The sequence below is a fragment of the Monodelphis domestica genome, chromosome 2 (assembly GCF_027887165.1).
Source record: "Monodelphis domestica isolate mMonDom1 chromosome 2, mMonDom1.pri, whole genome shotgun sequence".
Lineage (NCBI taxonomy): Eukaryota > Metazoa > Chordata > Mammalia > Didelphimorphia > Didelphidae > Monodelphis > Monodelphis domestica.
This window is the reverse complement of record NC_077228.1, coordinates 411,695,119-411,722,434: the sequence shown is the minus strand read 5'-3', so window position 1 is coordinate 411,722,434 and position 27,316 is coordinate 411,695,119. Positions and strand designations below refer to the sequence as shown.

The window sequence follows — 27,316 nt, the reverse complement described above, 5'->3', positions numbered from 1 at the left end:
TTCTATTAGGGGAGAGAACATGTACCCATAAAACGAGGTAGAAGAAATATATAGAATAAATGTAAGGTAATTTGAGAGAAATCAGCATGTTGAGAATTGCTTTGAAATACCAACACAGTTTTTCTTTTGGAGAGAGAACGGAGTCCCTGGCACGTAGGCTGATCCTGCCATATCTCCTTTTATGCCATGTTTCCTTATTTGTTTCCTAGGCACCCATCCAAGTCCTTTCCTCATTTGCCTGGCACACCCAGACCAACATCCTCCTTGTCACTTGGTCCACCTAAAGCTGCTTTGGCTCAGGCACGGCCCCCCTCCCCTGGCAACATCAGGCCTATCAAGAAAGAAGTCAGGCTTGAGATAGAGAAAAAAGACCCAGAGAAAGAACCTGAGAAAGTGGTTGTTGAAGCATCATCCGCAGAGGACCAGACTCCTTCAGTGAATGCCGAAGAACCTACAAATGAGGAAGGTTCACTTGCCAAGTCAGAGGCTGCTCCAGGTAAGTCTTAACCTGGTGCCCAATGGTCCCAGTGCCCAACACACTGCTCTACCCATAGGTGGATTTTTGCAAATATTCATTGTTCTTTTGTCAGACATGAAGCTGTTAGACGTTACTACCCACTATACCTCCCAATCCTTATGCATGGATTTGGTTTTATATATTTATCATAGATAAACATATATGATATATGCATTTACTATATCATATATAGATATATGTTCTTGTATAATGCTTCATCTTATGTTCCCCAACAATACAAAAATGTATTCTTGTTTTTGAAGTTATTGCAGTTCAGATTTGGCCTTTGGTTTTCCCATGTATCAGAAAGAGACCTTAATCTGTACTCCCATTGCTGTCAACATAGCCAAAAAAAGACTTGTTCATTAAGAAGATATCTTACATATTTCTAGATCTTGGATTTATTTTTCAAATAGGGACTTTAAAAGAAAGAATTTGTTTATATACTTTTTTTGTTTGGGCGGGGGGGGGGGGCTGGATCTGTGATTTTTATCTGTTTGTGGATCTCCTTTCACCAACGCAGATTGACATCTTCTCCGTAACTTAATAGTTTTAGAGAGTTTCTAGGACGCTGACAAGTTGAGCAATTTGTCCAAGGTCATAGCCAGGATGTATTAGAGAAGGAGTACTATGCAGTTTAGCTAAGGGTAGAGTGTTTGATGTTTGAGAAAGCAGTTTGACAACTTTTTTCCACAATTGTTTGGTGACATTAGAGTAGGAACAGAGAGAAGGGTTGATTCACCGAAACACATTTGGGGATTCACGGGGGAGAAGCATCAGGGTGGGAAAGGAAATTACAGAACCACAAGAATAGGAGAGTTGGATGGGCCAGCTAGTCTAACCTATCAATAAAAAGAATTCCCAGTGTCCAACAAGTAGTCATTCATCCTCTACTTCTGAGCCACTTGGGCTGATTTTAATAAGGATTGTCTAGTTCTACCTCCAAGGAGAATGAAGGGGACTCATCACCTCCAGAAGCTCATTCCACTTCTGGGCAATTTTTATTGGTAGGATATTTTTCCCTAATATCAAGTCTAAATTGACTTCTTTGTGGTTTTTAGCCATTATTCCTGGTTATACCCTCTGCAATTAAACAGAATAAATCATAGCCCTTCAAAATGCACAACTGTCTTATCTCCTGGGGGTCTCCTTTTCTCCAGGTTAGACACCCGTGATTCCTTCAAGCTCCCTTCCTATGATACAGACTCAAAACCCTTTACCATCCTGGTCATTCTCATGTCACTAGTAAAATCCCATCACTTTCTGGTAACAGTGTCAAAGATTTTGACAATAAGAACTCTTTTTTGGTCTTCATGGATATGACTACTTATGCACAAGCATTAGCAGGTGCCAGGTTTCCACATTCCTAAGAGAAAGATGGAAGGCTGGAAGCATTGTCATTGCCAAGGCTTTTTGGTTCAGAGTCTTTCATGTAGAATAGAGGGGAAATGCTGCTCAAGGTGGTGTTATCTTATAGCTTCAGGTGTCCAAGCCCTTGCTTCCTCCTGTCCCTCTCCCAGGGTGCCTTGCTGCTTCAGTCAGGCTGGCTTGCTTGACTCAGGAGTGACAGTTTGAATCACAATTGTTGGGATGGCTGGCCTCATCTCAATAGGAATTGACTTCCCTGATAATGGCTATGAAGGCTGGACTCGAAGCAGGACCAAAAGTCTGGTGGAGGAGGGTGCTGCCATTCCTTGGGGTGCCTGTGCTTATCTGCCTCTTGGTGACACTTGGTTATCAGTTGCTGGTGCTAATAAAGAAGATACCCCCCCTCCACCATGAATCTCCCTTCATTATAACTGGTGGGGGGAGGGACTGAAAGCAGGTCTGGTGTTTTGAGGGGGTGCAGCTGTTCCTAAGGCTTTAGGGATCAGGGTTCTGGGCTACTTCTCTCAGGATCTAAGAGAAGATATGGTGAAGGTTGTGGTGGTTCAGCTTGCCCAACACATGCCACACCATATTACTCTTTGTTACTTTAGGGGGACCGGCTCATCTGCCCTGTATATGTGGAAATTGCTTGGCAATGGGTGGCCCCTACTCCATTTCCCCAGATGACAGCTCTAGGGACTGAGCTGAAGATAGGAGCAGTGGTACCATGAGTCTAACTACACACAGTAAAAAGGATGTACACAAGATTACAGGTTTGGGTAAAAATGGCATCTACCTACCATTAAATTTTTCTTACACAGCTGGAGATCCTGAGTGGTTGAGGCTTGTGCATGGCAGAAATGGTAATGAAACCCTTGACTTTCCAGTTCAATCCTTTGTTCCACTTGTAACTCTAAAATTATTCTGATGAGGTAGCTACTATATGATATATTTGGGATAGGGACTGGTCCTTTATTTCATTAGTATAGAGAATTTCCAGGTGAGGAAACTCCCTCAACACAGGTTAATCTTTCTCTCCAACTTATTAGCAAGTTGCCTAGAGCACTGAGCAGACTATTACAACTCCTTTTTTACTCTTGGAAAGGTAGTGGGATTGTGTTTGTGTATATTCATTCATTCAACAAATATTTAGAAGTAGTTAAGTTGTCTTTTGAATGGAACACTTCTTAGAGTTAAGAAAATACAAATTCGAAATGTACATGGGCAAGTTGTTTACTCTCTCAGACTCAGTTTCTTCATTTGCAAAATGGAGACCTCAAAGTTTGTAATGCAACTGACTGATTCACAGGAGTCTTTGACAAAAGATATATTCCTCAAACCATTACTCTATTCAGTTATACATACAGATCCAGTATATACCTAGGTTTATTCAACTTAAATCCTTTTTATCAGCTCAATGCCTCCACTGCTCAAAAGCTACACTTTTCAAAAATTATTATCTGGACACTAACAGGATTCTGCTTTGCTTGAATGCTTGGTTAGGAGAAAAATCCAGTTTTCTGAGTGGTCCAGAATTCCATCCAGACTTTCCATCTTTTATTTAAAAATGGATTGTTTGCTCCTTACAGTACCATTGAGATTGAAAGCATGCATTAACTGATACTAAAATTAACTTCAGACTGTTTGACTCAGCAGTCTCTTGTTTTCAGAGGTGAGTTACCAAAGTCGTTTTGTATAGATGTCATGGAGATTTGCATGCCAGAATCAGAACTTGATTTATCTAAAATTCATGTTAAAATCAATGTTGAAAAAAAGGGGGGGTGCTGCTATATAGGGACTGCAGTTTAAAAGTTTGTAGGTTTGAAGATCAACCTTGGGGGGAAATTCAGGAGTTTTAAGGGAAAAAGTAGCTTCCTTTAGGGGAGATAACAGGAGATGCTTCCTTCAGTCCTTTGCTGAAGGACTTCTCAGATGCCTGTTGCTTCTTTTACTTATTTTCATATCTGAGTCTAATGATAAGCGGAGCTGTATTTTGAATCACCATCAGGATTCCTGAGCTGTTTCTTATCCATCTATCCCACTATGCCTTTTTATGTTTATTCAGCTTCTGTGCATATAACTTTAGCAATAAGTTTTTGCAGTGCTTACAGCATTGATGACTTAATAATCAGTGTGAGTACTCCCTCCACTGTGGCAGATTGCAACCCCTCTGTGACCTCATGGATACCCTTTGTGAATTGCTGTTGCTGAGGCTGAGATGTGCAGTCATGAGCACACTGGTGAGGGGCCTCTCTCTGAACTAAGCTAGAATGGTAGGTATTTTCTGTTACCAATCAGATAGTAAAAATAAGCATTTATTAAGTGCCTACTGTATGCCAGGCACCATACTTAAAGCCTTTCTTCCTTGGGTGGGACCTTCCAAAGATTGTGTTCTGCCGGGATGACCTTTGAGAATGCAGGGTCACATTAAGAACCATACTTAGAGGGGGCAGCTGGGTGGCTCAATGGATTGAGTCAGGCCTTGAGATGGGGGCCTTAGATACTTCCCAGCTGTGTGACCCTGGGCAAGTCACTTAACCCCCATTGCCTAGCTCCCTTACTGGGTCTTCTGCCTTAGAACTGATATTTAGAATGGATTCAAAATCAGAAGGTAAGGGTTATTGGTTTTGGTTTTGGTTTTAAGTGAATATGTAAAATATCACAGTGTTTCCCCTGCTTGCTCTCTCCATGGTCAGCAGAATGAGATGAAATGGGATTGAAGAAAAATCAAGACTGTATGCCTGAGTTTTGTTTCCCTCTTAGGGTATTCCCAGAGTGGACTTAGAGAGCCCAATGAAGGTATTAACATTCACCACTCTCAGAATCAGGAGATACTAGAGAGGGATTAAGGAATGAATGGTATATTGACAGCCAGAGGCTGAGTAAGTAACATAAAAAGATATGTTGTCAGAGGGGGAAAAAAAGTCTGATTCCTCTTTATGTGGGCATACAGCAAGAGAAGAAAAAAGCCCAGGGAGATACTGTAGTACATTCATTTGTTCAACAAACATTTATTCACTGCTTAATCTGTTAGGGTTGGTGTGTGTGTGTGTGTGTGTGTGTGTGTGTGTGTGTGTGTGTTTTCATTTTTAAACTCTTACCTTCCATCTTAGAATAAATCCTATATATGGGTTCCAAGGCAGAAGAATAGAAGAACCATAAGAGCCAAGCAGTGAGGGTTAAGTGATTTTTTTTCTGTGGTCACACAGCTGGAGGGTGTCTGAGGCCAGATTTGAACCTAGGAACTCCCATCTCTAGACTTGGCTCTCAATCCAATGTACCCTCAATTTGTAAGTTAATAAATGTATTAGAGGCTTATTTTTACTAAGATTAGACATGATCCCTGCTCTCAAGAACAATATAGAATGCAATCAGTAGAAAAGCTTAGGGCAGCCAGGACTGGAATCAGAAAGACTCATCTTCCTGAGTTAAATCTGAATTCAGACACTAGCTGTGGGACCCTGGGCAAGTCATTTTACCATGTTTGCCTCAGTTTTCTCATCTTTAAAATGAGCTGCAGAAGGAAATGGCAAACCACTCCGGCATCTTTGCCAAGAAAATCTCATGGAATCACAAAGAGTCAGACACAACTGAAATGACTGAACAACACCCACTATACCATCTAGCTACCACAGTAAAATTGAAGGACAGGACTAACATTGACAGTTAGTAGAGATAACACAATGCTGGGTAATTGATTATAGAGAGTATGGGGGAAACAGTGTCAAACTTCAACAGAAATAGGCATCACCAGGGACAACAACAAGCAAGGATCCTTGTGAGCTGCATATTGACTTAGAAAATCGGAGTTTCATGTTATCTACATCTTGTTGCATTTTTAATTAAATATTTCCCAATGACATTTTAATCTGGTTGGACCCTCACTCAGTGGTGTTGCTAGTAGCCTGTGGGCTTCTTTGTGTTTGGCACTTCTGGTGAAGATACAGTGTAAATGCCCATTAGATTCCTGATTTCCTTTTTTGTCTTGTGTGGGAACATGGCTCTTGTGTAGAAGGTAACAGGATATAGTGAGTAGCAAAGGATTTCTTTTTACATCTCAGCTGACTAGCTTAGCTCTGGTGAAAGAATGTTGAAACTTGAATTGTCAAGTGTTGCTTCTCTGTTTCTTGGTGAAAGGAATTGAGATGGAAGTGTGGGATACACTGTAGGCAGACATTATATGCTCATTGGCCAAACCCAGCTCCTTCTTGGTAACAGTGTAAGGAGTTGGAGAGAGTAGAGCTTCAATGCATCCTTTCCTGTCTCTCTCATTCTTATATGATTTCATCTCTAATGTCAACACTGCAAGAATGCTAAGGATTGAGTCACCTGGGTTCTGGTAAAGTAGTCATTAGTAGATACCAGCTTGTAATCATTTTGAAGATCAGAGAAGATATGTAACAAATGGAAAATGTCATCTTTCACTTTGTAAAGTTCTGTACTCAGAGAATTTTTTTTGGTCATTTATTGCCCAGAGACAGGAATGAAATTTTATAGCAGATACTTGAAATCTCAGAATTTTCATTTGCTGTTTCTTTTAGGACACTGAACTATAAATTTAGATTCTCTGAGCTATTTTTGTCCATTCTGTTCTTGGGATTTGTTTCCATTGAAGTTTATTCCTCTTATTGAACAGCTGCTCCAGCTTCAGTGCCATCCACTGTACCTTCTTCTGGTTTGGGGAAGACCTCTGCAGGGACCACTGACCCAGAAGAGGCCACAAGACTACTGGCTGAAAAGAGGCGGTTAGCTCGAGAACAGAGAGAGAAGGAAGAACAAGAAAAGAAGGAGAGGGAAGAACTTGAAAGGTAAAAGTGCAAATTAGTTTTTGATTAAAGCTACCATAAGTCACATCTGAGTAAGATAAATGAACTAAGTCTTAAACTAAAAATTGATATAAATGAAGTTTTAAAAATGATAACTAGTATTTACATAGTGTTCTAAGGTTTATTATCTCATTGATCCTCACAAAAACCCTGGAAGGGAGATACTATTATTATTCCCCCATACTTAGTTTACAGATGGGGAAACTGAGACTGAGATAGTTTGAACGATTTATTCAGGGTTTCCCAGTTAGTGTCTGAATCAGAATTTGAACTCAAGTCTTCCTGATTCCAAGTCCAAGCTAGCTACTTCAAAAGTATTACTAAATGGTATTCATCTATCCATTTAGTGTTGTTTTATAATAAATACAAATTGTCTTCCTATAAAGAAACCTGCGGTTTATATGAAACATTTAAATGTTCCATCCCATTGACAGTTTGCTCAGATAGTACCCCAAGATGCTAATGAGGTTAAAGTCAACCAAATTCATTCCTTACACAATTCAGTTAGCTTGACCCTATCCTATAAGAAAAGACTATCTAGATTTTGAGCAATGATACATGTATAACCCAGTGGAATTTCTTGTCAGCTCAGAAAGAGAGGAGGGAAAGAACATGGATCATATGTAACCATGGGAATATATTCTTTATTAATTTATTTTTTAAATAAACATAAGGCAAAAAAGAGAAAAGACTATTTCTAGCCAAGAATTTTGCAAGTGCCTGACCTTGGTCACAAACATGTGACACTATAGTAAATGTTGGCTCTGGTGTTGGCAGACTGCAACCAGCCAAAGAAGAAATGACTGAGGAAACAAAGGTTTGATCTCTGAGCATATCATTTTAGTATGCAATTCATGCCAGTTGTCCAATAAATTGAGACCATGCCCCTTCCTCAGTTTAGGGCTGGACCCCACATGCAGGGGGAGAAAGATTTTTTTTAATGTAGCAAAACACTTAAGCAATAATTAATTAAAAGGAAACAATACAACTTTAGATAATCTGGTTTCTAATTAGATGAAAGATTAGGGACTTTCCAAGTGGGGAGGGGGGAGAGTGAGGAAATGTAATCCTCTAGATTCAGGAAAAGAGGTGGCCCATTCCTTCCCAAGTAGCTGTAAATAATCAAAGAAACATGAAAACAGAAACCAATTGATCAGTATGGAACCAGTTTTCAGATAATATATATGAATTGTCTGAAAAGTAGAATTACGGGAAAACTCCTTATAGCAATCTTAGGATCTGATTGTGTTTCTAGCCAGCATAACCCAAGTTCTTGGTCAAGCGTCTCTAAACAGCAGGTACAAAGAGTACTAGCCATATCAGGCTAGATTTAAACAATGCAATATGATTTTCTTCCATTTCCCACAATTGAATAAAATTTTCTTACAAGGCAGAAGTTGGAGTAAGCCCATAACTAGATAGAAAGTGAACTAAGCTCCAAAATTGAGTCACAAGATGGAATCCGTGTGGTTCACTCAATTCCCACACTTAACCATTTTCTGTCCCACTCCCTGCAATTTTTTCCACAAGACCTGAGTTTCAAATCCTAGCTTTCCCACTTCCTACATGCGTGACCATAGGCAAATTGCTTAACTTTTCTAGGCCTCAGTTTACTCATTTAAAAAAATATATGGAACATTTCATGAATTTGAACATCACCCTTGCTAAGGGGCCATGCTAATCTTCTCTGTATTGTTCCAATTTTCGTTCCAAAGCAAGCACTACTCATTTTTAAAGTGAAAGGAATGAACCAGATGATCTCTGAGGTCCTTTTTGGGTCTAAATATATAATCAAATGATTATATATTCATTAATATATATTTGTATGATGCTTAAGTTTATTAGGGAGTCAATGCAGACCCATCTCCTGCATCAATAGATTGGTTTTTCTGAATTTCTTTGAAATGAAAAATTTCAAATTGGTGACTGAAGAAGTATAGTATTAGATCTCAACTTTGAAAAATAGTTAAATCTCTGAACCTTTCTGAATCTCCTGTACGAGATATTAGGTGGGCTCCATGTAGATCTTCCTGAGACCTTTACACTTTTTCTTTTATTGCTAGTCAGTGTATACATTGGAGTTTCTCTGCCAATCGCATCAGTTAATTATCTTTGTGATAAACCACAACCCAGGCCTCTTTAAGGCAACTCCTTGTCCTGCCCATTCCTAGGAGGAAGAAGGAGGAATTAGCTCAAAGAGTAGCTGAAGAAAGAGCTCGCCGAGAGGAGGAAGCCCGAAGGTTAGAGGCTGAAAGGGAGCAAGAACAGGCCCGGGAGAAGGTAGAACAACTACGTCGGCAAGTAGAGGAGCGAGAAAGACGAGAAAAAGAAGAAATGGAGCGGATCCAGAAACAGGTATGTGGGCTCCAGGATAGGGGAGTGTGCTTTCAAAGAGGCTAAGAGCCCCCAAGTGACCATTTTCCTTCTTGCTCAGGCTCAGTTAAAAAAAAAAAAAAGTTGTTATTATTACTTTTTATAAGGGGCATCATGGTAGAGTGGAAAAAAATACTGACTTTGGAGGTAGAGGATGGGAAGGCAAATCTTCCCTCTGTCTCTTTTGTTTGTTTTTTTTATTTAATTTCCCCCCTCCCCCTCAATTATATATAGAAAGCTTCCACTTAACCTCTGGATAAGTAACTTAACCCCTCTGCATTTCCTCTTCTGTTAAGAGGTGGTTGAGGGTGGTAGAGCATGTGCATGGATCTATCTGATTTCTATCCAATTACCCTCCAAAAAACGATGATATAATGCCTCAGAATGAGTTCTAGAGCAACATAGTCCACAAAAAGATGGGGTGAAGTAATTTTTTATCCCAAAACAACCTACGTGACCAGCACAGAAAGACATATGGTACCAGATTGGAAGTGGAGTACAAAGTAGCAAGAAGCCAGTGCAAGCTCCACCAGGCAAGGTACAATATAGGCTGCTGGAACTCTCAGCCCCAGATGGTTTCTGGGGTCCAACAACTTCTCTGAAGGAGAAGATATGGTTCTCTGCTGGATCTGGCTACAAGATTCATGTGCAGATCCAGGTCATGGTTATAGGTCAGGGTCTCAAGGTGAGGAGGAGCACTGGCACACACCAGTGTTTGCAGCCACAGGGAAGCAGGGTACCCTGGTCACAGTTCCAAAGCAGAAAAGAGTGCTTGGGGTTGTTCAAAGACCAGAGCACAGGCCGGGAGAGTATTAAACACATCTCTCCTTAGATCATACTACCTGAAGAACTGAAAGCAGATAGATCCAAAGAGCTAGCTCCAAAGGCAGCCACACAAAGAACCTGAAGTAGGGATGTCCATCAATTGGGGAATGATAGAGTAGATCATTGTGATGGAATACTATTGCAAGAAATGACAAATAGGAGGAACTCAGGAAAAACCTGGAAAGACTTGCATGAACTGAAACAGAGTGAATAAGCAGAACCAGGAGAAAACTGTACAGTGGCAGGAATATTTTACAGTGAGCATCTATGAAGAACAATGATTCTGAGCAATACAGTGGTCCAAAACTATCCCAAAAGACTCATGATAAAAAAAAAAAAGTGCCTTCTGTTTCCTAGACAAAAAGAACTAAATTCAAACTAAAAAAAAACTTTTTTCACTTTGTTAATTTTTTCTCTTCTACTTTCTTTTCACAAAGGGTTTAATATGGGAAAATGTTTCATGGGATTGAACATATAAAATCTATGAGATTGCTTACTAGCTCTATGTGGGAGGGGAGAAACAAGGGAGAGAGAGCAATATGCTTCAAAAATTTTAGAAACTTTCTGCATGTAATTGGGGAAAAAATTAAATTAAAAAAAAAAAGAAGAGGTTGGACTAGATTACCTCTAAGCTCCGTTCAAGCTCTAAATCTATGATCCTGAGTCAGATTTCAAATAATAATCTCAAAAGGAAATTATTGTTTTTTTTATTGTTATTAATATATTCAATCTCTATTATACTTGAATGTTTCAGAGTCCATTGTTCCATCTTTTCTCTTGCCTTACACCCACTATCCTTGTGAGATTAGTAGAAGTAGATAGAAAATCACCCATTTGTTGATGAAACAAAGAATGCTCTTTCTCTTCAGAGAGAAGAGGAGGCCCGCTTGCGAGAGGAAGCTGAGAGGGTTCGACAAGAACGAGAAAAGCATTTCCAAAGAGAAGAGCAGGAGCGCTTGGAAAGGAAGAAGGTAATGAGATACACTGCTTACAGGAATTTTGCACACAGCATTCCGTCTCTTATGCTATGGTCTTAGAGATCTGGAAGGGTGTAGAGGAAATTACTTCTCTATCCCAAATCCCTAAACAAGACTACTCTTCAACCATCCTAGGAAAATAAGAACCTTTCCTCTTTTTAAAGATCTCTTTCCCTTAATAATCTTTTCCCATCAAGGTAGCACAATGGATAGTGCGCCATAACTGGAGTTGGGAGGTCCTGGGTCTGGTCTCAGACACTTCCTAGCTGTATCACTGTGGGAAAGTCACTTTGCCTCAATTACCTAACCCTTGCTACTCTTCTGTATTAAAAGTGATACTAGGCAAATCTGTCTTCAGACACTTTCTAGCTGTGTGACCCTGGGCAAGTCATTTAATCCCAGTTGCCCAGCCCATACCATTCTTCTGCCCTAGAACCAATGCTTAATATTGAGTCAAAGAGGGAAGTTAAGGATTTTAAAAATTGATATTAAGTCAGAAGATAAGGATTTAAAAAATAATAATAATCTATTCCAAAATTTAGAAACTCTCACTGTAAAGATGTTATTTCTTCTGTCTAACTTAACTCCATACTGCAACCCATGAACAAGACTCATTTTGAGTCCCACTGCTTACCCCCTTCTGCTTAATAACTTGTGTGTGACCTCTCTCCCTTCTTTGCAGCAGGGGGAAGGGGGAGTGTTGCATATTCTGCAAAAATGATGGGTGTGTTTGGTGGTTTTGCTGAATTGTTCCCTCCCACTTTCTTTGTTATAATGATTGGCCTCCTGGATAGGGGAGAGGAGGAGAGTGGTTATATTTGGAAATGAAGGTGATATAAAAACAAAAGATATCAGTAGTGTATATATATATATATAAAATCGTGTGAGCATCGTCCTGGCACACATTTGGGATGCAGCTATTGTTTCCTCTAAAAATAGCACATAGGTTCGAAAACATTACTGATTTACTTCATTTGTCAGATGTGCTAGGCTTGTTCTATTTCTGGATCTAACTCCTTTGCTTGCTATTTCTTCTCTGGTAGCGCCTTGAGGAAATTATGAAAAGAACCAGGAGAACAGAAACTACAGATAAGGTAATGGCATTCTTTCTTCCTAACTGGTTTAGATAAGGATTATTTTTTCCCCTTGTTTTTCATTATTACTCTCATTTATAAAATAATGCACTTTTGTTTTATAGAAAGCAAATGACCAGAGAAATGGAGATATAGCCAAGGGAAATACTCCAGGTGGACCAGGTATTTACTTCACTTTTCTCTCAAAGACCCCCAAATGTGGAATGGGATCATAGGTACACAGGTTTAGAATTGGAGGAGACCTTGACAGCCATATAATCCAACCTCCTCATTTTATGAATAAAGAAACCAAGGCCCAAAGAAGCTGGGGTTTGCCTGGGATCATACAGATAGAAAGTGGTGGGGCTGGGATTTGAACCTAGGTGTTCTGGGTTCAACTTTCTTTCTACTGTACCACCAGACAGATAAATTTAGAAGTTGTAGACTATTTGAGTCCTCAAGAAGTTCTTTGTTGCTTTTTAAAAAATCAAGACTTTGAAACCATGTAATCTTCCAATGAGAAGAGTCCTTAGAAGCCACCTAGGTTACTCTAATAACAGAATCTTAACAGCTACAAAACACTTCCAGGGTCACTGCCTTTCTTTAAATAAATAAATGGAAGAGTATACCAAGAGTTTGTTTTGTATTATTTAACTTAAATTTCATTTGCTACTTCCATGTAATGGAACATCAAAACTTACCTTCATCTCCAAGAGCTTTTTTAACTTGCATATTTGGGCATTTTATGCTTTGCAACTGATCACCAAAAAGATATTCCTGAGTTGGCTGTTTTCCTGGAATTAGAACAGTTTTGTAATTAAGAATCTGTTGCAGTTCTTCAGATTCAAACAGTGCTAAGCTTAAAAATAGGTTTTATTCTGAGGAAGCAATCAACTTATATAAATGTTATTTTAGGATACATTTTCCCATCAAAACAATATTGTTGTTTGGGTTCCCTGTCAGGTGGTTAGGTTCCCAGTCTAGCCAGAAAAAGCCCATTTGACCCATAATGTATCTGAATTATATTATTGTATGCATAAAACATAGCAGCTTCTGTGAGAAAAGGCATTTAACACACATACCCCTCTGTTATCGCTGCCTCTAAAATTCTCCTGTCTCTCCCCCTCTCTATTGCATATAGTCTTTTCCTTCTTGTAATGCTCTTATACTTGTTGCACCAGGATTGGGGACTTCCTACCTCCTTGCTTCTGTGGTCAGTAAAGGAGGGGATACTCCCAGTTCTGAAATACTGGACTGTAATATCCATGAGGGCATTAGCCATATCCTGGCTAAATTTTGTCTGTCTCCCAGTGCCTAGTATATTAATCTGCATATAGTGTTCATTAAATTTAAATAGGGGCTCTCATGGCCTCTTGCAGAGGATTTAGCAGAATAAGAACCTGGTATTTGGAAATGTTACAGGTAGATACTCACTTGTAATGTCTAAGAAAACTTCCTCAGATATTATCTCCTTTATCTTTTTCTGAGAGATCTAGAGATTTTCACCTCCTATTATTTGATTTGAGGTTTCTCTCCATCCTACCCTATTATACTAAAAGGATAAAGTTTTATAGATAGATATTAATACACACATATGTATATAACTGTATATATATATATATAATTATAGAATATATATATATATATATTTGTATGTGTGTGTGTGTTGGGGAGAGGTGTTATCAAGCTCCCAGGGTCTGTGCAGCTCCTTATAGCTTTGCTTTAAACCTGGCATTTAAATTTGTGCCAGATTGCAAAATGAACCTCCTGAAATTGCCATATTGTTCCCTCATTTACAGCTCTAACCAAAAGTGGCTGCAGATTTGCTTGAAACTCTGCTCCCTGCTTGGCACGGCTGTGAGTAAACAGCTGCAAGCCTTTGAATCTTACCCTAAATTGTGGAATCAGATTTCTCAGTGGTTGATATCATTGGCTCAGAATTACACACTAATAGCACTGAGCCTCAGGATGGCACACAGGGGAATAAAAATCCCTGTATTACTTGATCTTAAGAATTCAAAACAAATATATTTTGAACATTTTCAAAACAAATGTGTTTTGAGCTTTAAAAAAAATGCCTTTTTTATGACTTGCATTTAAATGTGATGGGATGACTCATTGAGTGCAAGACCATTGAGGGCTGTGATGCTTTTGTGTTAGTGGCATGGTCTTGATCAAAAATCACAGGAGTGTTTTTGTTTTAGCATTATATATATTTCTTGCTTGGTAATAAAATTGATATATATATAATTATATATTTTTTATATATAATATTATTTCATTTGGCTCTATTGGCAGTAGACACGTGCACACTCACATGCGCACCCATATAGGTACAGTACATATATGTAAACCAGAGGTTGACTTTTTTCTTTTTTGTTAATTCTACTATCTTCATCTCTGTGGAAATGTCCAGGAATATCACCACTTCCATGTGTGACAGACTCTTCAAGAAATGGAGAACCAGTGACTAGCCCACATCAGCCAACAATGACCATAGACAGGTGAGTCAAACAAATAAGTGCTTTACAAATAATATCTCATTTGATTCTCACAACAGTGCTGGGGGGGAAATGTTATCATTATTCCTTATAATATCCTTTCAGTCCAATTTTTTCAAAGGAAATGTTGCCTAGCCATGTCTTTTTTTTAACATTTCTTATGAAGTTTATTTTTGAAACCTAAATATAAAACTTTACTTCTTTTTTGAGGATAATATCCTCATTTCTCATCATGCAAATTAGAAGAGTGAGGCCAACCAAAGTTAAGTGACTTTCTCATAGTCATAAAGATAGAGTCTGAAGTCTGATTTGAATTTGGGTCTTCCTGATTTCAGTCCAGCATCCCAGCTGCTTCTTACATTTTGTCTCTTGGGAAGTTTGCAGTGAATATTTCTTGACATTTCGTTTTGAATTCATTGGTTTTCAAAAGAAAATGAGTGGGACAAGTAGAAGCACCCAGATTCAGATATTGTCTTATACTTCCTATTAATCCCATTAGAGAAAGAGAGAGAGAGAGAAAGAGAGAGAGAGAGAGAGAGAGAGAGAGAGACATACTAGTAATGCTGTATTCCTAGTAAATAAAAATGTTTATGATTTTAAAATAACATATAAATATAGTATGTATAATATATCATTTAAATATATTAACAGGAAACTAGAATGCTAAAGAGAATTGCAAAAGATGACCTGATTAGTGTTTTTCATGCAATCTGACTTCACCAGGGCCATGTCCATATACTCTTCAGTGATCTGGCAATCTTTAATGATGCCAGATTACAGTAGAGTGATTCATTAGTTTGTACAATTATTAGAGTAAGTTAAGAAACCCAGATTTTGATGATACATTAATGGCAGTACCTTTTTTTTAGCTGAAACACTGCAGGTAACAGCAATTAACTGCCAACAATAGACATGTGATCTGGGAAATACTCCAGGTTACTTAGAGTTCATGGCTTTTATCACCTCTTGTGCATAAATATCGAATGATATTTGCAGTCACATTTTCAGGAATAAAGGGTGACATTGCACTTTGTGCTTATTTGCATCTGACCACAAAGAATTTACAGAAATATTTAATAAGCCTTTTGAAAATGTCAAAGAACCTTTGGACTATAGCTAAGCAAAAACTGGTCCCTGGCAAGGTTTTGTCTAGTGTTTTTCTGATTTTTAGAATTAATTTTTGAAACATCTATGATAATCTATCTGATCATATTGTACCAACATAGTAAGAGTTTCCATTCTCTATAGCCAGGGCTAGAATCACTAAAAGCTGCTGAGACCCAAAGGGCTTCACATTATTTTATAGTAGTTGATATTTTTCTGCTGTCAAACATAGTTTTCCGTAATCATTAAAATAACACACTTGGCCCATGAGTTGCTCTGTAGTATGTGGCATTAATTAGAAGATGGCATCCCACTATTGGTATTTCTGTATGCCTGTGGAATTGTTAAACTCCTACAAAATTGACAAGATTACTTCTGCTGAGAGTGATTAATAGTGAACATTCAGTGGTGTTGAATAAATGATGTAAAGCCAGCTCATAATTACCTTTGACACATAGTAGACACTAAGCTTTTTCTTGGGCAGAGCATACCTTGATTTCTACAATATAACAACACATTTGCTGTACAATGACTGTCACATACCATCTGATTTACCCTTGAAAGAAATCCTTATTGTTCTCACAGAAGAACAAAAGCATAGATTCTGAAGTGTTAAAAGAATGCCATACTTACTAGAGGAAGAGATGCAGATATGGTGGTAGTTCTAGTATTAGCCTAATCGGTGAACTGAATCATACATTATCCGAGTCTTTTTACTTCATTAATATGGTTTTATCCTTGCATCACAGAATTCACTACATGATTTTTTGTGAGTAAAGCAGGTCTAAAGCTTAATTGTGTAATGTTGGGATAATTATTAGATTAATAATACTGAGACTTTTCTTGAAGCCAAAAAGTACTTTGGTAGGGTCATTAAAAAAAAAAAGACACTATATGCTTGCTATGCACCTCTCTGTTCCTAATTCAAATTGTATTTCTGGTCATGCTCAAGGAGATGCTCTTTTTTTGTAGGCGATATCACTGTACCCTGAAAGTATTGATTGGTTCTATCCACAGTAAAAGTCTGGAACAGATTATTAGTCTATGAGGACTGAGAAGAGTCTCAATTCAATCACTGAAAACCAACCCAGGTCTACTAAAAATAAATCACTCCAAATCTAGTTCCTTTTTTTTCTTTTCTTTTTAAACAAGATTATGAAACCAAAAGACTAGGCATGGTATTTTTGGGCTGCAGTCCAGAGATTGTTGCAGTAAGGATTTTGATAGATGATGGAGAAATATTAGGTGGATGTGTCACTGGTTGAATTACTGTCAATAAAGTATTAGTCAGTGGGCCAGGGTCTAAAGACTCCATTCTGCAGATGGGGAAAATAGGGCATGCAGAAGTTGAACAACTTGTTCAGGGGTTGCACAACTATTACCTGAGGCAGGATCTGAAATCAAATACTACTGACTCCATGTCCAGTGCTAGTATAGTATATAAATATATAAATTATAGTATATAAATATCTAAATACAATAACTAATACTATCTAAATGTCTTTTTTATTCAAATAAAAATATTCTGATATTTCCCCCAATTTATTTGCAGAGGTGAAAAATCCATGAGTGTTTGAGATAGATACATAGATTTTCAGATATGTGTGTATTGTTTTGGATGTTTTTACTTTTTTTCTTTAAAATGTTTTTCCTTTTATTGTTTGTTGGCTCTGGAAGGGGGAAAATATATTTTTTAAAAATCAATAAAAATTTAGAAATATTCTTCCTTTTAAAGGGAGATGCAGAGAGAGAGAGAGAGAGAGAGGGAGAGAGAGAGATCAAATAAAATTCATTTGAAAAAGAAATCAATGGACCAGTGTCAGCCTGGAAGGTGGCATCTACTATATAGCTCTCCATCATCAACTAACTCTGTTTTGTTCAACATATTTCTTGATGATTTAGATGAACATCTAGATGGACTAGAATGTTTTATGTCATTTGCAAATATTGAAAGAACTTTGTGAATGATATTAATCTCAGAGAAATAGATAATACACTGGATAATAGAATCAGAATGCTAAAAAAAAAACCCTTAAAACTGAAAAGATAGGCCAAATTTAGTTTTTTTTAATGTAATCAGGATAGATGAAAGATCTCACATCCAGGCTAAAAAAAAAAGCAGCTACACAATTATAGGGGAGCAGAAACAGGGCTAGAGAGCAGGTTATGTATGTGGAAAAGTTTGAAGGATTTTAGTTAATCACAAATTTAAGATGAGCCAGCATAGTAGCATAGCAGCCAAAAATAGTTATTATAACCTTCAGCTGGATTGGTAGAATTGTATAGTGGTGTTTAGAACAAGAGAGCCTGGTATTCCACACACACACACACACACTCTGAAGAAGCTAAACTACATAAACAATACTAGTTTCAGCTCTTTATACCACATTTTCAGGAAAAACTATTTTTAAGCTGAAATGTGGCTAAAATTTTTTAAATAAAGATGGATGAAAAATCCTATCACTAATCAATCAGTACACATTTAGTAAACACCTACTATTTGTGTGCTAGGCACTGGGCTTAGCACTGGCAACCCAAAAAGAGGCAAAAGACAGTCCCTGCCCTTAAGGAATTTTTAGTCTAAGTGGGGAAGACAACATGCAAACAAATATATACAAAGTAAGCCATATAAAGATAAATTGGAAATAATTAACAGAGGGAAGACACTAGAAGTAAGAGAGGTTGGGGAAGGCATCCTCCAAAAAGGTCATCATAAAAAGGTCATTAAGAATGGTTGGAGATTTTATTTGAAAATAATTATCATATCCTCCCTCCACTGGCCCCCCCAAGTATTTTCTTCCCCAGCTCATTGGTTAAGAGGATAGCAGGGACATGTAAGTGGCCCAGTGGATCGAGAGCCAGACCCAGAGCCAGGAGGTCCTGGGTTCAAATATGGCTCCAGACACTCCTAGCTGAGTGACCCTGGATAAATCACTTAGTCCCCATTGCCTAGTTATTACTGTTCTTCTGCCTTAGAACCATCATGCATTGTTGATTCTAAGATGGAAGGCAAGAGTTAAAAAAAAAAAAAGATAGAGCACTGGACCTGGAGGCAGGAAGACCAGAGTTCAAATCCAGCCCCAGAGGCGTAACCCTAAACAAGTTACGTGACTTCTGTTTGTCTGTTTCCCCATCATAAAATGGGAATAACTATAGCACCAACCTCACAGGGTTGTAATATTAAATGAGATGCAATTTATAGAACACTTAGCTCACTGTCTGGCACATAGGAGGTACTATATAGACTCATTCCTTTCTCTTCCTCTTTCCTTCCCAGGATAAATAGTCTTTCCCTTCAGCTGTTCCTTATATGAGATGTTCTCCAATTCTTTCACCACCCCAGTTCCCCTCTTGTAGACATACTCCAGCTTTTCAATATAATTTCTCAAACATGGTACCCAAAATCAAACACAATTCTCCAGAGGTAGTCTAAGCAGGTCAAAGTATGTTGGAATTATTACCTTATTCTGAGGACTAATTCTCTCAATTCAGACCATCTAGAATACAATGAACTTTGGGGAATGTCCTGTTACACTGTTGACTGTTAGTATGCTTGCCATCCATAAAGCCCAGGATCTCTTTCAAAGAAAATATTACTCCTTCCACTAAACATGTATTTAAACTTAATTTTGAAGCCTAAATATGTAACTTTACTTTTTTTAATATCAGACCAATGATTTCATTATTATAAGAACTCCCTGTGAAAATATTCCTTCTACCAATAAAAATCAGCACCTCTTCTAGGGATGCTGAGGAGTTCAGTGACTTGCCCAGAATCCCTTTACCTGTATATATCAGACAGATCTTGAACACCACATTGTCCTGAATTTGAGGCCAGTTCTTTCTCCACATTGCTTCACAACTTTTCATTTACCCCTAATGAATTTTCACATTACTATATGTGGCCCATCATTCTAGCTCTCCTGTTGTATCCCAACTCTGTCTTTGAATGCATTATTTATACTACCCAACTATGTATATTATTTTTCCTAGGCATGCTATCCATGCTTTTATTTTAATTACTGATAAAAATTTCACCAGCATACAGCCAAGGGCATACATATCCCAGGAGCACTCAAAAGACTTCCTTCAAGCTAACATCAACCTATTTATTAATATGTACTTTATCATTTGGTCCTTACAAATCCACTTCCATCCTGTATCCTAGCCATTTTCAGTTATCCTGACTTTTGTCTTGCCACTGAACTTCAATGACTCTGGAAGAGAGAATAAGCCTGATGACTTTGTGCTAATCTGTCTCACTTGAATCTAATTCACTCGTAAATCAAGACATCACCCCTGAATGCCATTGGTCCTCTTTGAAAACTAAGGATGAACAGGCCTGGAGGTGGCTCAATGGATTGAGAGTCAAGGCTTGAGATGGGAGGTCTTGGGTTCAAATGTGACCTCAGAGACTTTCTATCTGTGTGATCCTGGGCAAGTCACTTAACCCTTGTTGTCTAGCCCTTAATCACTCCTCTGCCTTGGAATCCATACACCGTATTGATTTCAAAACAGAAGTTAAGAATTTTTTTAAAAGCAACAAATAAGGAGGAACAACAACAAATCCACCTTCCATCTAGCCCTTATCTCTCTACCTGAGCTGAAAAGATTGCAGGAAAGACTTTGTCATGCACTTTGCTGAAATCTAACTATATCTTGTTTATAATATTCACTGATCAACCTGGCTATCCTATCAGAAAATGAAGTTAGTCTGACATGAATTTTTCATGTGGAAGCCATGCTGGCTTTTGGTGATAGCCACTATCCATTAAGTGATTATATGCCTTCCTCCTAATAGTGTGTTCTAGGATTTTGCCAGGAATAGTAGACATTTGATGCCCTCCAGTCTTGTAGTATTTCACTCATTAATTCTGGCTAAACAAGTCACATCTCCTAGTTGTTTTCAGGTCTCCAGAATGAAGTCAGTCCTGACCTACTGACTTGAACACAGCAAGGCATATTACATGCCATCTAACCAAAACTTCCCTTTATTTGAGTTTATATTTATATTCCTTGTTAACCTTTTTGTTGTATACTTCTCAGTATAAAAACCATCCCCCTTTTGAGACACTACTGCTCTGTTGGTGGATTTATGATCTGATCCAACCATTCTGGAGAGCAATTTGGAATTATGTTCAGAGGGCTTTAAAATTGTGCATACTCTTTGATCTAGCAATAATACTACTTGGTCAGTCTCCCAAAGAGATTTTTTTTTTTATAAAGGGAAAAGGACCTATGCGTACAACAGTATTTACAGTAACTCCTTTTGGTTAGCGAAGACTTGGAAATTGAAGGGACGTCCACCAGTTGGGGGATGACTGCTGAACAAGTTGTGGTATATGATTGAAATGGAATATTGTTGTGCTTTAAGAAATGAAAAGTAGGAGTTCAGGGGTGGAGCCAAGATGGAGGAGTAACTAGGGCAGCAAGCATGCCTTTCACCATGAAAATCCTTTCCGACAAAGAGCTAAATATCACCACAAAACAAATACAGGAATGAAAGAACCAACAAAAACAGAGGGAAATAACTTTCAAAAAAGAAAAACCCAAAAAGTAGGTAGGCAGTGAGAGATGAGAGGGGACCAGAGCTATCAGAAGGCATAGCAGTGAGTGAAGAGCAAGCCAGGAGTGAACCACACCCCACACATCTGCTCTCACAGGTTTCAAACTTAAGATGAAGCAAAGTCAGACCCTGAGATCCTTTCAGGTAATCGTGGTCCAAGCCAACTAACACCCCTTGAAATTGCACATGTTTTTACAAGATCTTTATACTCTTTTGGATTTATCTTTGATTACTGGCTCTCTTCCATCTTTTATATATGTTGGGTTGTTGTTTTTTTTTTAATTCTGAGTTTGGTCAGTGAGTTCCCTGCATATCCAAATCAACTACCTTTTTTCCTTCTCTTCAGAATAACTTCTGCTTTTGTTTTTAGAATTTCTTCTTGAAGAGTTTCCCTCAAAAAACTAGGACTAATTTTCCCTTAAAAATAAAATAAGCCCATTAATTCTTATATATCCTTTTGTATCCTGTCCCAAGCCTATCATGAGGGAGTAGGATCCACACAATTCCAGTGCAACTGTTTTCCTTTAAAATAGCTTTTGGTGTGAAACTCTGTTAAAGGCCTTGTTCATGTGCTTATTTACTCCTCCAAAGACTTTGAATAGATTGGTAAGATATAATTTCTCTTGTCAAAATTCCATTATATTTTCTCTAGTATATAACTTTTTAAAATTTTTATTTAATAGGATCAATTATTCTCAGATATCTGAGCCCCTTTCTCTCCATACCACAGAAGGTAACACCCAACAAACAGATATGTATATATAGATTGTATCTTTTGTGTTTCTATTTTTCCAGTTTATTCAGTGGAGATGAACATGAACAAGTTATTTTTCAGACATTAGTTATGTAGCTGTATGTAATATTCTCTTGGTTCTACTTGTTTTACTCTTCATTACTTCATATAAATCTCTCCAATTTTTAAAAAACATTAGCCTGCTCATTGTTTCTTATGGCGCAAAACTATTCCATCACCATCATATACCACAATTTGTCCAGCTATTCCCCAATTGATGGACATCCCCTCAGTTTTCTTTGCCACCACAAAGAGCTGCCATGAATATTTCGGAACATATAGGTTCTTTTTCTTTTTTCCCCTGATCGCCTTGGAAAACAGATCCAGCATTACTGAATCTAAAGTTCTACAAAGTTTTATTTTATATTATTTTTGCTTAAGTGCTCAGAAATACTTATCTTTAATAATTGGCCAAAAACATCTTATATTTATATGGGCCCCTCTTTTATGCCCAGGACTTGAACAAAGATCCCATCCATTTGCCAAGTGTGAAAGTAACACTAGCTAGTTCCTGAAGTCCCCTCTATAGACTTTTGGGATAGGGAGAGAAGGATGGAAGGGAAGAAATAGTTGCCTTGGTAATGTAGTTTAAAATATGCCATGATCAATAGAAACACAGCAGTATTTGTTCTCACTCAGAAACCAGTCAGGAATGAACATTCTTTTGTTCCTATTAGAGGATGCCCCTTGGGAGGAATAAGTAGGGAACTCAAGCTAGGCCAGGCTGGGGCAGTGACAGAGGAGGGGATGGGAGGCCAAGGAAAATGGACTAATACCTGGGAATCTTAAGGGGAAGAATGATTAGAAATCCAGCTGTTTTGTGTTTTGGGCAAGGCTGGGACTAGGAGTGGGGGATATATGACACCTAGCAGGCAGGTGCACTGAGGGTCACTTTCTAATACTACATTTTTATATGCACATTTTTAACATCAGAAAATTCCATTCTCATAGCACATTGATATTTACCTTGTGATGTCAAGTTGCCATAAAGATTCAGGCTCTGGTGAATGGTAACTTACTGGGGACCCAGCTTTTCAAACCTGGACTAGGGCACATAAATGCCTCGTCTAGACTCTGCTCTCAGTGTATAGATATAAATGAGGGGAGTATGCTGAGCAGGAGAAAGACATGATCAAAATGCCTTTCCAGAAAGATCTGGTTTTTAGGGGAAAGGTATTGGGTTATGACATGAGATAGCTGAGTAGTTCCTTTACCAGGACTTTACCAGTGGAAATTGTGAAGAATGTGGGAAACTGAGATTATTTAGAAAGAAAAGTGATAGAATTTGGTAACCACTTAAATCTGGGTCATAGAAAAGAATAGGGTTAAATATAGCTCTGAGAATAAATAGCCAGAGAGTAATGTTCTTCTCAGAGTATTGGGAAAGATGATAGTAAGGCAGATTTAAAAGGGAAAGAGGGGACGGGGGTAACTCAGTGGATAGAGAGCCAAGCCTGGAGTCAGGAGGACATAGCTATGCTTATATCTGGTCTCTTCTGGACACTTGTGGGCTGTGAGACCCTAGTCAAGTCATATAACCCCAATTGCCTAGCCCTTACCAAGAACCAGTAGAGTTTTATAAATAAATAAAATGGGGGGGGGGGGGGAAGGGAATGTTAAATAGAAATGAAGAGATAAATACGTAGTTTTGAACATCTGGTTTTCTTGAATAGCTTGAAAAACATCAAGTGACCAATGTGTGGTGCCATGAAAATAGCACCAGACACAAGAGTAAAGGATCATTCATTTGACTGTGTTGCAACCCAAGAAATTTGGGTTGAAGTCTTGACTCCAGCAAGAAATCACAGTGACCAATTCTTTATAAAATGGGACTAGTAACAGTTGCATGTCTTATTTCATAGGAAATGCTTTGAAAAGCACGTGTTTTTAAAATACAAAATTGTGTTCACTGTTATAATTGCTGTGATCCTGGGTTTGAGCAAGTTCCTTAGCATGTTGAAAATCACCATTCAAATGTGAGCCAGAAAGAGAGGCATTATGGTACAATGGGAAGGACATGACATAGGTTTGAATTGTGGCTCTGATGCTTAATGATTTCAATGACACAGAGAAAGGCATTTTGTCTCCCTACCTCTCAATTTCCTCATCTGGAAAATAAGAAAATTATGGGGGCAGATGGATAGCTCAGTGGATTTAAAGCCAGGCTTAGATATGGGAGGTCATAGGTTCAAATCTGGCCCCAGACACTTTCTAGCTATATGACCCTAGGCAAGTCACTTAACCCCCATTGCCTAGCCCTTAATATTGATTCTAAGACAGAAGGTAAGGTTTGTTTTGTTTTTTTAATGAAAATAAGAACATTAGACTCAACTCTGAGGTCTTTTCCAGCTCTAAATTTATGATCCTTTGTCAAAAAGCAGAAATGTAATTGTAAGAAAAATAAAAATCTGGCAGATATTACCTTTTATGCTATTAATAAAATAATGAATTAATGTTGCAAAAATGTGTTTTTAAGGAAGCAGTAGTTGACCGTCCTAAAAAAGAAATGTCTGTTTTAGTTTCCACATTAAATCTCCTTTTACTGTATCCTTTTCAATGTCTTCTAGTACCCTCAATACTGAAAATCAACCAAATGAAAATGGAGTATCTCTTCAGAATGACACCTTTGAAGAAATTATAAACTTACCCATTGGATCTAAACCATCCAGATTGGATATCACAGACAGTGATGGAAGCCCAGAAATTCCTTTGAATCCAATTTTGGCCTTTGATGATAAGGGAACTCTTGGGCCATTGCCTCAGGTAGATAGTGTTCAAACACAGCAAACAGCAGGTAAGTTTGCCTAGGACCAGTTGTTGCAATTGTCAGAAAACTGAAAAATCATTTGCCTGGTACCTTATATAAGGTATGGAGACTATACGCTCTGCCCCAGAGTGTCACCCAAAGGGGCTCGTAGATTGGAGTTCAAAGCTTCCATAAACTGGTGGAGGAAACAGAGTGACTTTGTAGGCTCCACTGAAAATTGTTGTAATGGACAACATCCAGTAGAATGAATGAATTACCTCTAAAGTCTCGACTAACCTCCTGTTCAAAGCAGGAATCCCTGCTCTATCTGTGCCTTCATGTATTTGCACAAGCTGTTTTATCCAAGCCTGGAAAACAATTGCCTCCTCATCACTGTCTTTGGAAATCCTTCTCTTCCTTTAAATTTTAGCTCAGGTGGTACCTACTTCATGAAGCCCTCTTGGATTCAACCTAGTGTTAGCATTTCCTCTCCATCCTCTAATTTTCAAAGCATTCTGCCGAATCTCTACCTTCCTCCTTTGACTCCCTACCTTGTTTTAGACTAAACTATTGTATACCCCTAAGAGAATGTAAGCTTCTTGAAGGCAAGGACTGTTTTATTTTTGTCTTTGTATCTTCAGCACCTGGCACATAGAGGGCTTAATAAATGTTTGTTAAATTGAATTAAATTATATTCATTTATTCAGTCTCTGCTTAAGCTGAATATTTCTGATGAGAAACTCATTGTTTGAAAGCTCATTTTGGGCTTACTCTGTCTTCCTTGTATACTGACCAGAAATCTGCTTCTTGCTACTTCTACCTATAGCTATTAAGTCTGGAGAGTAGAAAACTCAGAAGAGATATAACTATCCTGAGGAATTTGAAGGAAGGTTATGGAGGAGGGATTGGGTTAGTTCTATGAACAGTGACTGAAAATTGCCAGTGCGGGGCAAAATTTAGACTTGATATCAAGAAATACTGCCTAATAAATTAGTGGAATGGACTGCCTGGATAAGTACTGGGTTCTCCCTCCTCTGAAGGCTTGCAATAGAAGCGGAACAGCTACTTATTGTCTACGTTGTAGTGAGAATTCCTTTCATGGATGGAAAGACTAGATGTCTGTGAGGTGAGGTCCCTTCCAGCGTCTCAAATTCTGTTTCTAGTGTTATCCTCTAAAGCCAGAGAACATCCACTCACTCTTCAGCATGACAGCTGTTCAGAGCCATCACGGACTGCCTAAGCCTCCTTTCCTCTTACCAGTTATTCCCCATAGAGGTCTCATTTTTCCTTCATTTTGAAAGGTCAAAAGTCACAAAGAAATTCCCATCCTTTTGATGTGGATATAGTGTGGACTCTGAAATAATGCAATATAGATCATTTGAATTTAACAGTCTGCAAATCCTTGTGCTAGATTTGAAGTTATTTGAAACAGGGTAGCTGCTATTGAAAGTACCTGCCTCTATCCATGCCATAATCTCTAAGGCTCATGGATAGTCAGAAGCCTTTGCGCAGAGGGAGCAGCTGTTAGAAAGTCAGGGTCATGATATTTGGTGCATCATATGTCTTGGCTCAGCCCCAAGTGGTTCCTGTCAAAAGTAATTATTGTGAACAGCAGGTAACACAGCCCGTTGTATGACTGTCACAGTCATATAGTCAAGCCCATCATTGGGGCTTTAAGAGTAAGTGGATTAAGAGCAGTTGGGTTGCTCAGTGGATATAAGACAAGTCTGGAGATAGGGAGTCCTAGATTCAAATCTGGCCTCAGACATTTCCCAGATGTGTGACCCTGGACAAGTCATTTAATCCCCACTGCCCAGCCTTTACCACTCTTCTTCCTCAGAGCACAGTATTGATTCTAAGACTGAAAGTAAAGGGGAAAAAATGTGGGCTATAGAGGCTATAATATAGTGGATAGAGAGCTAGCCTTGGAGTCAGGAAGATGTGGGTTCAAAACTTCCTTCTGATACCTGCTGGCTGTGCAGTCCTATACTTCAGATAACTAAGAATCTAAATTTTCAAGGGTAGTGTCAATATGGATTAGTTGGAGAAGTTTCTCCATGGAGAGTTCCCTAAACCAATGAAATCACAGATTTAGTCCCCCTACTCCCCCTACCCCCGCCAATAAAGAACAAATAGACAAATTGCTATATTCCTTTCCTTTCAAGCTTTCTTTGGTTTCTGTTTACCTTTCTGCTCAGGCAGATGGCTTTGTACCATCTCATATGTGAACCTTGACCCCTGCCAAGAAAGCAGATATAATCAGGGATGTTTATCCTGCTGAAATACAGACTTCCTAGTGGCCCTGGTGTTTTAAGTTTGACATGGACTTGAAACTGAAGTCTTTGAAAAACAAAATTACACAAACATGTATAGTTCTACATCCATCCCCACAGCACGCCAGAGGTATTCCCAGGTTTCTGTAAGACCAAGGAGTCTATACTGTCACCCAAGGATATAACACAAATAAGCAGAAAGCTAAATGACACATAAGTGGCAAAGTACCCAACAAGGTCAGAGGAAGAAAAGGCGGAAAAAAAGGCTAGAATGGTCATGGCAGGAAAGCCATAATCGGACAAGTATTTGGGTGTGTATCTGTGTTGAAAGAGTAGAGAGAATGAGCAAAGAACAACAGAAGCCCAAAAGTTCC

The 27,316-nt window shown here is 38.4% G+C and overlaps 1 protein-coding gene, 1 long non-coding RNA gene and 1 other non-coding gene across 19 annotated transcripts in view; 1 reads left to right on the top strand and 2 right to left on the bottom strand.

Annotated features, from left to right (window-relative positions):
* The window catches only part of LOC103092767 (uncharacterized), a 124,435-nt gene that overhangs the window by 20,668 nt on the left and 76,451 nt on the right, over window positions 1-27,316 (bottom strand). Inside the window, exon 2 of the long non-coding RNA XR_008916686.1 lies at window positions 12,661-12,753. This is a non-coding gene — a long non-coding RNA (uncharacterized LOC103092767). The remainder of the gene's footprint in view (window positions 1-12,660; window positions 12,754-27,316) is intronic.
* Window positions 1-27,316, top strand: part of MAP7 (microtubule associated protein 7) — a 249,148-nt gene that overhangs the window by 219,599 nt on the left and 2,233 nt on the right. For 9 of the 17 annotated variants that reach the window (XM_056818866.1, XM_056818858.1, XM_056818857.1 and 6 more), the window contains 8 exons: window positions 210-496; window positions 6,522-6,693; window positions 8,883-9,066; window positions 10,779-10,880; window positions 11,930-11,980; window positions 12,085-12,142; window positions 14,376-14,463; window positions 24,491-25,371. In XM_056818866.1, coding sequence (XP_056674844.1) covers window positions 210-496; window positions 6,522-6,693; window positions 8,883-9,066; window positions 10,779-10,880; window positions 11,930-11,980; window positions 12,085-12,142; window positions 14,376-14,463; window positions 24,491-24,731 — 1,183 coding nt within the window. In that variant the 3' untranslated portion in view covers window positions 24,732-25,371. Of the gene's footprint in view, window positions 1-209; window positions 497-6,521; window positions 6,694-8,882; window positions 9,067-10,778; window positions 10,881-11,929; window positions 11,981-12,084; window positions 12,143-14,375; window positions 14,464-24,490; window positions 25,372-27,316 lie in introns of those variants that run through there. The other 8 variants (XM_056818865.1, XM_056818860.1, XM_007484613.3 and 5 more) reach the window with 1 other exon arrangement.
* Window positions 8,336-8,438, bottom strand: LOC130457684 (U6 spliceosomal RNA). Its single transcript, XR_008916976.1, has one exon. It is a non-coding gene; the product is annotated as a U6 spliceosomal RNA (small nuclear RNA).